Here is a 15,014-nt window from a genome sequence, read left to right as displayed (position 1 = left end):
TGAAGATTTATTAGCTCACACAAACTTTGAAGCTGGTTAGACTGGGGAATTTTATGGTTAAGTTAAGGCACAGGTGTGAATTGAAAAAAATAAGATTTTTAAATATATACTGGGGCAAGTACATATGAGTAAATTAAATATTGAAGCTAATAAGGAGAAAAGGAGAATTGAAATTGATACAGCTAAGACTGAATTGGAAAAACAGGCTAAAGATAGTAAATCTAATGCCGGAATGTTTCACAATATAGATGTAGCATGCATTAAACTAACCTGTATTATGACAGTGGATGCATCCACAGCCACCTAACCTGGTTGCATCCCATGCAACCGTGCCATCCTGCTTCGCCCCCCCCCTTCATATCCAGTCCCCAGCAGTAATGTAGCGGTCTTTGACCGCCAACATCACTACCGATTTAGCACACCTGGATGCTATTCAAACAGCATTCTGGAGCGCATGTGCCAGTAATAACAGTGGAAAGAGGGGAATTTCAGATCACCTCTGAGCACTAATATAGCAAAGGGAGTGATCATTAGTCCTCATTGACACATTCTCCTCTGCTTTCTGCTTGATGGTAATGTAATGCCACTGAGGAATAGGTAATGCCACTGAGGGGGAACTATTAGCTTTGTGGACGGTAGGTAATGCCCCACAAAGATATTTTGTACATGGGGTGATTGCGCAGGGGGTGAATATACATACATGGTGCCACAATGGGAACCTATGGACACTGATGGGAGGGGGATTATACCACTGGGGTTCCACTGGGGTACCACTGGGGTACCACTAGGAGTGTTGGGGTAATGCCACTGTGGATGGGGTGCGAGACACCCCATGGGAATATATATATTTTTTTAGAAAATATTTAAATACATGTTCTACATTAAATAAAAATTAATAATTTTGTTGGCCTTTTTGTAAGAACAAAATGCCAGTAAAGTACTTAATTATTGAACACACATTGAAACTTTAAGAAAACACATTGCATCATGTATTGGTGAAATTTCCAGCATACCTTTTTCCTCTGCACAATCATACTATGTATGTCAGATGAAGGAAAAGTATTTATATTTCTGTGCAGAAAATATTATTAATGCTATTGTTCTTTTTCTTTGGGGCACGTTGAACATGAACAGTTTGATTGAATGATTTGTACGATTTATTAGCCACTTGCCTGCAAGGTTGGGCTTTCCATGACATGCATCTGATGTGACTGTATCAAAGGAACCTGCCAGCATCTGCTAGTAGCTAATCTTATACCGGCCATACACGGTGCGATATAGCAGCCAATTCGTACCAATCAGTCGGATCGGCTGCTTTATCGCACCGTGTATACTTTAGAGCAGCTGCAAGACTTACGGCAACCTCCCCACTGCCTCCTCCTGCCGGCTGGGCTGTGTACAGAAGGGGGGCACCCACCCACGACTGCAGGAAGAGAGACAGTATTCCTGCAGCCCGAGCTCAGGGAAGCTGTAGCTTCCCTTCTCTCCCCCCGGCTACAGGCACTACTGGGAAATGGCTGTTATAGGTGTTCCTAATAGGATCTCTCACCAGCCTGGGCTGCTGACTGCACTGCAGCAGCCCCGACTCCCCCAGGTCTTTCCCCCTTCCAGCCAGCAGTGATTGATGGGCAATCCTGAGGTTTGTCCCTGTTACCGGCTGATCTTCTTGCAGGACTTCACAGTCCTGCAAGAAGCAGCATAAAAAATGTTTTATCCTGTTAAAAGGAAAAGTTTACGGAGTGTGATGGTGTGCTTTACCAGTCTTTTACAATAATGTGAACAAGAAGTCCTAGAATAAATACTTTGCCATATATTAGAAGTTCCCAATGTTCTGTTATATTTCAGGCACAAGGAATTATGTAATCCCCAACATCCCCTACTATTACCAAAATCCAATACCTGGCTGCATTACATCAGGAAATTAAAATGAGTTAGGGTGCTTTAAATGATAAAACTATATTATTTAATCTCTGCCACGACCAGCCTGTGTTTGACTCGCCACCTCTGTTACCTCCAACAAAAGCTCACTAAAGCCAGGTACACACTAGACGATATGTCGGCGAGCGTGTCCCTGCTATGTTGCTGACAATTCACGCTATCATGCGTCATCGCAACCGCCCATCGGACCTGCATGCAGGTCTAACAGGCTATATCGTCTGCGGGGACCATGCTGCTGAATGGCCCCCGCTGGTGTGCCATCGCTTCTGACATCAACAGGTTTGTACGCACATTGTCTAAGTGTGTACCCAGCATAACTGTCCATCATTCTGTATGCAAATCCTCACTATGATCGTCGTATTTAATCCATAGTAGCACATGTTCAGTTAAATTGGGAACTTCTGAATCAGACTCATAAGTCCGTATTCAATTGCCGGCGAAAAGCCGAGATCGGCGAAAAGTTCTCGCCAGTGACGTCATTTCACCAGGCGAGAACTTTTCCCCGTATTCAATTGCAAAAACTTTTCGCCGGTGCGAAAAGTCTGCGCCTTGTAACCAGCGGAAAGATTGGCCTGTGAATGGAGGCGGAAAAAAGTGCAGAATTGGGGGTTTGTGGTGCAAAGTTTCGGGCACACACCTGGAGCCTTGGGAAAGTCCCCCAAAGTAAACTTCATCCAAAAAAGTTTAAAAAATACATTAGAACACCCCAAAATTGTACTTTCGTTTTGGGGATGAAAAAATCCAAAGTTGGGGGACAAACTTAAAAACTAGCGAAATAGACTCCAGGGGGTCCCCCAAGTATGCTCCATGTGTTTTTTTGGATTGCAGGTGTTTGCCGATGGTGCGTTTTTTAAGAGCGCACTTTAGCGATTTTTAACCATGCGTGCACCCATTTTCAAGTACCCCAAAGTTGCTGGGCCTACTTATTTTTGTCAAAAAAAAACAACTGCTAAATGCTATTTTTCATCACTTGTGGAAAGACGCTAAATAGTACCAAAGAGAGTATTTAAGCACCCCAAATACCTTCAGCAGGACTATTCAGGGTGTATCCATAGTGATCCCCCATGTTAGTGCATCTTTTGGGGGGTGTCAGGCTGTTTTCCCAAAATCAGACAGGACTTTTTGCCGATTTGAGTTTCGCCCGGATGCCTGTTTGCGCCCTTTGGAATTGAATAGGGCGAATCGCGGTGACGAGCGCTATACTTTTAACGAGGCAAAACTAGCGATGACGGCGAAAACTCCGGCATGCGAAAAGCCCGGGACTTTTTGCTGGCAATTGAATACGGTCCATAGTGCTTTAAATGATCAAATATTTTATTTCAGCATTCGTTAGTAATTAAAATGCGTACCAGAGGTATAAGTTGTTATATCATATCAAACATGGTGATCTGGCGTTGTTCCGGGCTTTATCCCAGCTAATCCGGATAGTCCAAACAGAAAAATGTCCGTGTGTACTTAGGCCACACCCCTACAGGCGGTTTTTTGCATGTGGATACTGCATGTCCTTTTCACACGCAACGGTTTTGTGCCATGTGTGATGGTTTTGCCATGTGTATGATTTTTTTTTCCAATCTTTAACACTGAAACCGTGGATGGAAGCTGTCCTTGTCAGTGGCCATTCACGGCTGTAACACGGCGACCGTTCCGTGTTCTTGCCATCTGAAAGCATCCATGTATTTACATGGTTAACTAAAAATATTGTACGGCAAAAAAGACAGTTTTTTTGCCATGTGGTTAAACTGTTTTGCGTGAAATGGCCCTAACAGACCAATTAGTAACCTTATACAAAAACATTGTCCCATTGAATGACACAAAAAAGAGTCTACTACAAAAAAAAAAAAAGGGTTTATCCTTTGCCCCACTGACATAATTAATACATTTAGGGGAATATGTATCAAAGCTTGATGTGAGATAAAATTGTAAGATATATATCACCAACCAATCAACTTCTAACTTACATTTTGCAGGCTGTGTTTAAGAAATTATAGTTTGGAGCTGATTGGTTGGTGATATATATTTCACAAATTTATCTCACATTAAGCTTTGATAGACATGCCCCTTAACCTCTATATGGACCTTAATCTATGTTCGGAAGCTCACTTTAAAGACCATGCATTACACACAGGAATAAATTATTAGCACCAATAAACAATTGGGAGACATGTAAGGAATCCCAGTCAAGGTTAAAAAATAAACCAAATCTACTTTTTATCCAGTTGAATTGAAAGGATCTCGCTTAGATATGTTCTCCCCATTGGTGAAAAAAAGATGTTGATGAACTAGCTGTAAATATCCATTACAATAAAGAATTTTACTTGGTCTGAATCCAAAGCACTAAAATCATAAGGAGCTTTATAGTAAACAATCCGAAAAGGTGTGGGGGGTATAGTAGTATTTGATAGGTCTAACGATATAGAAGAATCTTAAAGAGACTCCAGTTATTACCTAAGATGAGATACGACTAAAGAATATCTGAGAGAACTTGAAGTTTAATGACATTTAAGTAGATTAACAAATTGTCAGTAGAACACAAACTGAAAGAAAATCCAAATTAGCAACATTCTACCATTTGCCTAAATTCCATAAAAAATAAATAAACCCCCCAGGATGCCCTATCGAATCAGGGATTGTTTCCCTGACTTCAAGGGTGTCTGAATATGTAAATGTATTTTTGAAAAATATGTTCCAGAATTAGAATAATTTGTGAACGATTCCACCCATATATTACAAATATTTAGTCATTTTAAACGGGAGAGCATTAGCAGTGATGTACAATAGATGTGCAATCTTTGTACACCTCTATCACACACGATAAAGGATTGGATAGTATCACACAAGTTCTAAATAGAGATGAGCGGTTCAGTTTTGCTGAAAGTAGAACACACCCGAACTTGGGGACTCCGAGTCGAACCAAGGTATGCCTTGGTTCCCCCGGCTAAACCCAGGTCTCAAATCCAGGCAAAACGTCATAATCTCGGAAATGTCAAATCTCACGTATTTTGGATTGCAAATAAATCCCTCCCTGTCTACTTCATAGTTCCTATTCACTTGTGGGCAGGCTGAAAGCACTGTACAGATCAGTATGATCTGTGCAGGCTTAGTTAAATGTAAAAAAAAAATTGAATAAATGGTTAACTAAATAAAAAATGTGTGGGGTCTTCCCCAAAATCAATAACCACCATCAGTGCTTCTCCATTTATGCCAATGGGAGTTACCGGTAATTTCGGGTTGGGCACAGTACAGAGGGCCTAATTCAGATCCGCTCGTGAGCGCTAAGCGCTCGCAAGTGGGTCGATGTTGCCCAAGTGCGCATGCGCACGAGGGAGCCGGCTCCGTCGTGCGCATGCGCGAGACCCAAATAACGACGGCCAAGCCATCGTTATGGGTCTCGCACCAAAGGGGGTGTGCTGTCAATGGTTATTGACGGCACGCCCCCTTTGGTGGGCGTGCCGGGGGCGTGGCTGCCCAGACGGAGGCGTTCCCATGGGAACACCTACCGTCTGGGGGCCGGCCCCACTGATATCACTAGTGATGTCAGTGGGAGTGCTTTTGGCTCTGATAGAGCCAAAAGCACTCCAGGGCTTGCAGCAGCGAGACCCTACCGCAGGGTCTCGTCGCAAGCCCGATGGTCGCGATGTGCTTGACCATTGCGACCATCATTGTGGCCGCTCGCTATAGCTGTGGGTGGTCACCCACAGCTATGCGAGCGGCCAGGAGGCCGCTCCAAAAAGGAGAAGGGACGGCCCTGATTCAAAGCGAGCGCTCTGTCAGAGCGTCCGGCTCTGAATCGGGGCCAGAGTTCAGTGCGTGTCCGTGGTGTCGGCGATCATTATTTAGTACTTAACCAAGGCCTATGGATGTCTACATGGACTGAAGTGGGGCCACTTTAATAAAGGATTACAACCTTCTGTGAGTTTGTACTGTGGTTATTTTAATATTTTCTTTACAGGTGCTAGCGGGCCTTTAATATCTGGGCATACTGGCACTTGTTTGGGGCTGGTAAATGTGATGGCGGCGGGGAGGGGAGCATGCTGTGTCTTCCTGCTTTGGTATTATCCCCCTGGCTGGTTCATCCCTGTGCTGGTTATTGGAAAATAGGGGGAAAGCCATGCCGTTTTTTTCACGTTTTCTAATACCAGCCCAGGCGCAGAGGGCCAGGGCTGGTTACTGATTTGAAGCAGCATTTAAATTAGCAGCTTTGGAGCACTGTGTTGGTAATATATTATATTTTCTACTATGATTTTAAGTTTAGGCTATTATATCGTGAGTAATGAAAACAATCTATATTGTCGTATAGTTTATTAAACTGCCTTCCTATCTGCCACTGTTTCACAGATGTGCTATATACTTTTAAACTGTCATGTGTTTGTGCCACTGCTTTGTTGCTTAGTTTAATTGATAATTATTAATTCATTATCAATGTTTTGCACTATCCTGTTTTTGGCTTTAATTGCCTGTATTGGCCTGAAGCTTTTGATTTCTGATTTGCAGGTTGGAGAAGTGTGTTGGTTATATATTTTTCTACTAGGCTTTTACTTTTAGGCTATTAGTTCTTGATTAATGAAAACATTCTATAGGATCATACAGTTTATTAAACTGCCATCCTGCCTGCTACTGCTGTGCCACTGTGTTTCATAGATGTGCTGTATTCTTTTAAACGGATATGTGTTTGTGCCACAGCTCAGTGGCTTAGTTTAGCCAGCCAGTTTGCTTCAGCCTTTGGCCATTATTGGTGAAAACATTATTTTGAGCTGTGAGGTGGTCTAAATTGACTGGAAATTACTGGACATTAATGTTATTGATGTTAATAATACAACAGGAACAAAAACAGGTCCAATTACATGATTCTAGCTATTTTTATAAATTTAGTAAGAAATCATGAGTCCGGAGTCCCTGAATCTGTATACGAAGTGCTACAATGTAGCAGCCACAGCTTTTTCATTCCAAGTTCCAATGTCCTTCATATATAGACTCAGGTGCACACAGATATACAAGTGTCACATATCAAATTAGTCAGCACAGTCTGCAGGTGCGTTCAAGTCGACCTAGATGCATTTTTGGCAAAAAAGACGCCCTACGCTAGCAGAGTTGCACAGGACCCTGATGGCATACTCACACCAGGGAAGTCGCGCTGCGTGGTGTATTAAGACTAGATGTGGGAGGACACATCTCTTTGTATATTTATTAGGGTGTAGTTGTGGTTTTAAATATTTAGGCATAACCAAAAGGGCACTAAAGATCAGAATATTAGAAAACCTGCGGAACATTAAAACTGGTGTAGATAATCATAGTGTACTCAGACATTCTAAGAAATGTTATGAAAGAAATACTGATTCTTTAAAATGTTTGGGTATAGAACATGTAACCCTTTACAGATTAAAAACATTATACAAATGGGAAACCTTTGGGATTGTGACCCTCAATACATAGCACCTTGCTGGTTTAAATGAGTGATTTAAAATTATACCCTTCCTTTAGCTTTTTTGTTTCTTTGCTGTAAGAGTATTTTTATAACCCACTATACAGGGAAATATATATATATATATATACACACACACACACACACACACACACAGTGGGTAAAATAAGTATTGAGCACATCAACATTTCTCTCAGTAAATATATTTGTAATGGGGCTATTGTAATGAAATTTTCACCAAATGTCAGCAACAACCCATGCAATCCACACATGCAAAGAAATCAAACCATAGAGTGAAGTTATGCGTAATAATGTGAAATGACACAGGGAAAAAGTATTGAACACATGAAGAAAGGGGGGTGCAAAAAGGCATGGAAAGCCAAAACACCAGCTAAAATCTATCAGTAATAGAAAGCAATCCTGCCCCTTGTCAGTGCAAGTTAACATAAGCTGGTCAGTCCCAACTGATGCCTATAAAAAGGTGTCTCATCTCATGATGGGTAAAAGCAAAGAGCTCTCTCAAGACCTTCCCAACCTTATTTTTGCAAAAAATACTGATGGCATTGGTTACAGAAGAATTTCTAAACTTCTGAATGTTCCAGTGAGCACTGTTGGGGCCAAATCCGGAAGTGGAAAGAACATAATTTCACCATAAACCGGCCACAACCAGGGGCTCCTTCAAGATTTCTGATAGAGGAGTGAAAATAATTATCAGAAGAGTTGTGCAAGAGCCAAGGACCACTTGTGAAGAGCTTCAGAAAGACCTGGAATTAGCAGGTACAATTGTTTCAAAGAAAACAATAACTAATGCACTCAACCGCCATGGCCTGTATGCACGCTCACCACGCAAGACTCCATTGCTGAAGAAAAAGCATGTTGAAGCTCGTTTGAAGTTTGCTGCACAACATTTGGACAAGCCTGTGAAATACTTGGAGAATATAGTCTGGTCAGATGAGACCAAAATGTAACTCTTTGGATGCCATAATACACACCATGTTTAGGGGAGAAATGGCACTGCACATCACCCCAAAACCACCATACCAACAGTGAAATTTGGAGGTGGGAACATCATGGTGTGGGGCTGTTTTTCAGCATATGGTACTGGCATACTTATAATTGAAGGAAGGATGAATGGAAAAATGTACTGAGACATTCTTGATAAAAATCTCCTGCCATCTACCAGGATGCTGAAGATGAAACGAGGGTGGACATTTCAGCAAGACAATGATCCCAAACACACAGCCAAGGACACTCTCAATTGATTTCAGAGAAAGAAAATAAAGCTGCTAGAATGGCCCAGCCAATCACCTGACTTGAATCTAATTGAAAATCTATTGAAAGAACTAAAGATCAGATCATAGAAGAGGCCCACGGAGCCTTCAAGATTTGAAGAATGTTTGTGTGGAAGAATGGGCCAAAATCACACCTGAGCAATGCATGCGACTAGTTTCTCCATACAGGAGGCGTTTTGAAGCTGTCATTACAAACAAAGGCATTTGTACAAAGTATTAAATAAATTTCAGTAAGTGTGATCAATACTTTTTCCCTGTGTCATTTCACATTATTACACATAACTTTAAGGACATCTATGGTTTGATTTCTTTGCATGTGTGGATTGCATGGGTTGTTTAAAGACATCTGGTGAAAATGTCATTACAATAGCTCCATTACAAATATATTTACTGAGAAAAATATTGATGTGTTCAATACTTATTTTACCCGCTGTGTATATATGTATATTTCAGGGCACAGTCGTGCCCTTATATTAAGGCTGCATCTGAAAACTGATTTCTCCATAGAGAATTCCGGAGGGGGGGGGGGGGGGGCAGGGTGTTCAAGGGGCTACACCTCAAAAGCTATTAGAGGTACGGATCTGAAATTTGGTATGGCCGGGTAGAAATGTCACTGGGTGCTGCATGCCAAATTTCAGGGCAAAAACATAAAAAATTAGGACATGGGAGTAATCTAAAGCTCCCACTGTCACTTTTTTCTGACATTCCCAATTAGGACTTTTCTGCTGTAGCCTATGGGGAATTTTTGGGAAGGCAAAACTCAGGGTAGGGGTGGAATTTAGACTTGGGGTTTGTTTTATTAGGCAGCTATTGTGCCAGGGTACGTGCTTTTGGGGTTCAGGTAAAAAAGAAAGTTACAGTTTTTACAGCGCTGCTGTAGTGGCTAGTCTCTGGGCAGGTACAACATAACAGCACATAGCTGCAGCAAGTGCTTCCAGGCTTCCGGCCGGAATACATCGAAAGGGACCCAGCCCAGTCAGCATACTCCCCCCCCGGCCTAGCCCGCCCCAGTCAGCATACTGCATGCTTTGGATAGCTGCCACCGCTACCCACAACCCCCTGCGGTGACCGGCGAAATGTCACACGTCTTGACGTCAGGCCTAGCACAACCAATTTGCGCATGCGCAGTGCTGGGCTTCGATGGAGCAGTGGCGGATCCTAAACATTTTTAAGGATAGCGGGAGCTCCCAGCTTATAGCGGGAGGCTCCCACGGAGTTCGGGAAGGTAGGCAAGCATGTATTAATGACTGCAACCACGTGAGTGTGCATGCACGAGAGTCTTGTATAGTGGTTAAACAAACAGCATGTGGACCAAATTAGGGGTAGGTGAAAGGGCTAGAAAAGCTGTCCGAAGGTCAGGCGGATTAAATGTGCTGCATGTTTTTCAACATTAGCGCAGTGGGAGCTGTGACTGCCCGCCCATGTCCGGTGCTAGTGAAAGGCGCGAGAGGAGTGTAGGGGAACACGCTTCCCTTTAATAGCACTAGGAGAACTTTCACCACCAAGGGGAAGCACTTGTAGAGTGTCCAGCGCGCCTGTGCTAGACTGTCTCATTTAAAATAGGTTACTAATGTATTCTTTTATCAGCCATTTAAGCTCTAAAAGGAGCCGGTATGTTGTCCTTCAGTGCACATACAAGTAGGAGAAAGAAATTTTCCTACTTGATCAAATTTCTAGATATTTATTTTAGAATGCCATTGCTACCACTTATGCTGGGTACATACTTGTCCAATCTTCGAGATCCAACTCCCGACCGACAGGCCTGCCCGACATTGGACAAGTGTGTACCCGCCGCCGACCGACCCACAGACCCTATCCTGGTCGCCTTTCAGGTGTCCTGGTTTTTAAACATGCTTAAAAACTAGTATACCCGACAGCTGACCATGTAACCAATGTTTTACTGTGTAGGCTGTGGAGACCGAAGCTGGCGACCGATCTCAGGTCCCGGCAAACAAACACACCCTCAGCGGGATGCGGCGTGCATTGGGGTGGTTGTGGACATAGCGATGGGAGGCAATTGTATGCAGCGGGCAATTACGGCGGGAGGTAGCTAGTTAATTACCTTGCAGTGGTCGACGGCGCGGCTTCCCATTTCAAAAATGGCATCGCTGCGCCATTTTTGAAATTCAATATGGAACCAATCACGGCTCGCTGCTTCATCGCCCCGCCCCCTTTATGCCGGCTTATTTAAACTAGAGCAAGGCAGCGGGTGTCAGTCCGATTGCGGAGAAGGAGTGGTGAAGAGATCCTGAAGATAGAAGATGCCGGGGAAGATCTGGATTGGCAGCAGTCATGCAAAAGAGCCTAAAGGCTGCTGCCCCCCCCGGTGAAGGTGCAGCAAAATAAATTGTTAAACCTTTCAGTGTTTTGTTTTTATTTTATTATTTCTTTTACAGGGGTACTATAGGTACCAGCGGGCCCTTAATGCCCCACCTGCTGGTACTTGTGGTTCTCCAAGTACCTTCATGCAGCGGAGGCACTGTAGTTCCACCTGTAAAAGACAATATTAAACTTTTAATAATGGACTATCAACTCGGCACCCACAGCCCAGGGGTGCCAGGGATAGCTCTGGGCTTCAGGCCTGGCCTTGGGTGCCTTGGAGAAGGGGGTCCCCACTTCCCCAGGAATCCCCAGCCTGGGCTGACTAGTTAGGGGGATGAATGCTTTGGCCGGGGGACCCGTCAAGTGTGTCCCCTGGCCGTGGCATTACCCTCTGCTAGTGGAGCCCGGTGCTAGTTCTGGAAATAAGGGGACCCCTACTTGTTTTGTTCCTTGTATTTTCAGAACCAGTACCAGCTCCAAGAGCCTTGTGCTGGTTCATTAAATATGTGGGACCCATACAAGTCAAAAATCCCGGGTCTGGTTATCCCTCTGTGTAGGGGACCCCATGCCGTTGTATTTTGTTTGTTTTTTTGGAAACATGAAATCCTGTCCCCATCCAGTAATCAGGTTATTAATTCTCAACCTCCCCCTCTTCACCATTATAATTAATGAAATTCCTCATTAATAAAACCGTTTTCTTGCACAGTATTTATTAAGTAGACTGTTTCAGCAGACACCGATTGGAGGTCTGCTGAAAAATTGGACAAGTGAGTAGCGAGGATTGGATGTAGAATCTGCGAGCAGGTCTGCAGTAGGATTGTATAAACAGTCTGATCTGCCATGGATTGGACAAGTGTGTACCCAGCTTTACATTATGCAATTTATAATTTAGGATTACTGTTCTATTTTAGGTTTACTGGTCCTTTTAATATAGTTTTGTGTGACATTATAACCTGTATTTTTGGGCAGCTGGAACATTGGCTTAGAATTAAACTTTATGTAAGCTTTAGCTAAAATTTTTGCAAAAAACAGTATGTGTATTATTATTATCCTTTATTTATATGGCGTCACAAGTGTTCTGCAGCGTCTTACAAAGTACATAAACATAACTGAACAAGAAACCAGTGACTTACAGTACAATACAGGACAAGGATATGCTGCATTAGCAATTATAACACTCAAATTAAGCAGCAGGGATTCATCAATCAAGTGTCAGATGCCCTTGTGGGGAGTAAGAAGTAGAAGAAAGTATAAGCAGCGGCACATGAGGGAAAAGGGCCCTGCTCGTGAGAGCTTAAAATCTAATGGGAAGGGGCACAGATGTGGTAGACAGGTAGGAAAGAGCATGTAGTAGTGAGTTAGGATGAGAACTGGAAGGCTTGATAAAGTAGTGGGTCTTGAAAGGCCGTTTGAAGACTTGTAGAGAGGTGGAGAGTCTGATGGGGGAGAGGGAGAGAGTTCCAAAGGTAGGGAGCAGCACAGGCAAAATCTTGGAGGTGGGAGGAAATAATCAGTTGGCAGGAGAGATGGCATGCGTTTGTTGAGTGAAGTGGACGGGCAGGAGTGTGAAGGTAGATGAGGTGGTATAGTGGTGTTCTGTATTTAACGCACACACTTGTTTGACACTGACAACACAATACTGTAGCTCTGTCTTGTCTTATTTAAGACACTTGTAATCACAGTTTTTGCCATGTACAGTACTTTTCCTTGGATAAAAGAAACCACCTAGAGGGAATCACATTTGAATAGTTGTACCATTGTTTATGGTGACTACCCTTGCAAAATAATAACATGGAAATCATACCACAATTCTAGTCTAATCTAAAAATTAAAATCTTTATCATTTTACTTTGCTTTTTAGGATGACTTCATTATATCTGTTATTATCTTAAAACATCTGAGCAGATGTGAGAAATGAGGCGTTATTATAACAGCATTGTTAAAATTCAGATGATGAATGCAGCATTATGATGACCTGTATGGATTTAAATGCCTAATAATGAGAACAATAATCACTTGCTGAACGGTTTACAGACATGTTTTTACAGTGTTTAAACTCTCTTCTGCTCTTTATAGTGGTTATGAAGCCTCTCTGATACAAGTTGTCACTGGATTTTATCTTTACACCTACCAAATCAGGCAGGCCATGACGTTCCCCATCACTCTTAGCCTAACAAAAAGCTGTGTCATGTTTGTTCAGCATGATGTGATCTCTTGTAGAAATCATCTTCAGAGTCTTCTATTTTATCAGAGCTGGTAGTTTTCTTTGTCAGGACATAATAAGAGTGAGGTAATATAAATGTGTGCCATGTGGCAATATGACTGGCGTTTCACATGTGCCTGTTCTTTCCTACAGTTGCAGGAGGCTGTGAAGGCTGGCAAAGGTGTGACTGCAGCGACTGACCTGTGCTGTTACCATGGAGACAAAGCTCTGGAGACCTTACATTGCTTCCCTCCCTCAAAGGCCAGATCTGCCTTAGAGAACATTGTACATGCTGTGACCAGATTCCAGTGACACTGGCCTCAGCTAAATGTTGCTGCTTATTTTTATTTTATATTATATTTTATTTTATTCTAGTAAATCTGAATATTGTGAAACTGCGAACTTTTGAATGGTCGTCAATGGGCTAGATGTCATCCTAATTCTCATTCATAACATTGCGATGAGTATACAAGCTATTCTTTTCTTGTTTGAATTGCTAAAGATAAAAATAGAATGAGAAAAAAAAGGTCAAACTATTTTCTCTTGTCATGCCAGAAGCATACTTGAGGCAGAACAAGTAGAAATAATTAATGAGGTGTGCTGCAGTGACCTCAGCAAATGGCCAGGAAATAAGCCCTTATTGATTTGGACATAACCAGGGATGGCGCCAGTGTGGTGGCCTGTGGTTTTCCTGCTCCAGGGAGGACAGAAGGGGCGGGGTTCTGCAGGTGTCAATAGGAAATCTCTTTTCTAAACTAAGTTCCTCATAAGCATGCAGTGTGTGCCGATATCAAGGGCACTCCTCATTACCAAGGAATGTGAGACAGAGTCATCTTATATGTGCACGCAGTACCTATTGCAATGTTCTTCATTGAAATAAATGTAGTCGTGTTTAAATAGTATTCTGTTGTAGACAAAACTGCATTTGCAGTCATCTACAATCTGCATTTTGTGATGCTACAAACGTGTTGTGAGCTGTTGTAACATCTTTTTACATGTATTAACTAAAGGTCTCATATTAAATTATATGTTTTGATTAAGATAACAACAGGACCAGCTCACTTACTATTATAAGGGTTATGGAGTTTTCAGACATAAACATGTTCTAAATTGTGAGCTCAATTGTATTTGTAACGTAACTAAAGTAAAGCCACCGATACTTAACACCATCATATGCTATGCAGTTATGATTAATGAAATGATATCAGTGAATTCATATCTGCATATAGCCATGTATTGAATGGTGTATTAATTGTACAATACAAAGGTAAAGTAGAATTTGTAAAACACACATTAGCAAAAAAAAAAGTTAGGAAATAATTTTGAAAGCCACAGAGGCAATCCTCATTATCATCATTATAGTAACTGTGAATGTGAATTCTAGGAGAAACGTGTCTCACCTGTACATGCTGCTCTTTATATAGATTTATAATGAATGTGAATGCTATGACCACCAGAGAATACCATACAGATTTATAAAATAAATGAACGTGTTTTTGAGAATTGTATTGTATTTTGTGTTTTGTTTTCAAGTCAAGTTTTTTTTCTAGATAATATTCTTTAGATTGACTGACCCAGACAGATTTAAGACTGAAATAGACACATTGTAATTGCATATTAAAGCATCATGCCTATACTGTAATCTTTGTTAACTTTTCTCAGAGATAACAATTCTAATTTCAGTATTGTATCCAACTAGATTTTGACTTAGAACAGATTTTCTTTGTTTTTAATAGTTATAGTGTATCCGAAAATGTTTTCTAACCTTTGTCAGATTAAACAACTCTCATAACTCCGGTGACAGAATATAAGGAAATCACAAGCTCGGAACTCAAGCCTG

At 42.0% G+C, this 15,014-nt stretch overlaps 1 protein-coding gene across 3 annotated transcripts in view; it reads left to right on the top strand.

The window, feature by feature from the left end:
• The window catches only part of PDSS2 (decaprenyl diphosphate synthase subunit 2), a 301,529-nt gene extending 286,852 nt beyond the window's left edge, over nt 1–14,677 (top strand). For all 3 annotated transcript variants that reach the window (XM_088460402.1, XM_088460404.1, XM_088460403.1), the window contains one exon: nt 13,328–14,677. In XM_088460402.1, the coding sequence (XP_088316528.1) occupies nt 13,328–13,486 (159 nt within the window). In that variant the 3' untranslated portion in view covers nt 13,487–14,677. The remainder of the gene's footprint in view (nt 1–13,327) is intronic.
• The last annotated feature ends 337 nt before the right edge of the window (nt 14,678–15,014 follow it).

This window comes from Taudactylus pleione, unplaced genomic scaffold, assembly GCF_031769625.1.
Source record: "Taudactylus pleione unplaced genomic scaffold, aTauple2 ptg000046l, whole genome shotgun sequence".
NCBI lineage: Eukaryota > Metazoa > Chordata > Amphibia > Anura > Myobatrachidae > Taudactylus > Taudactylus pleione.
The sequence above is the reverse complement of the archived record's forward strand: the minus strand, read 5'-3'. Positions and strand labels throughout refer to the sequence as shown.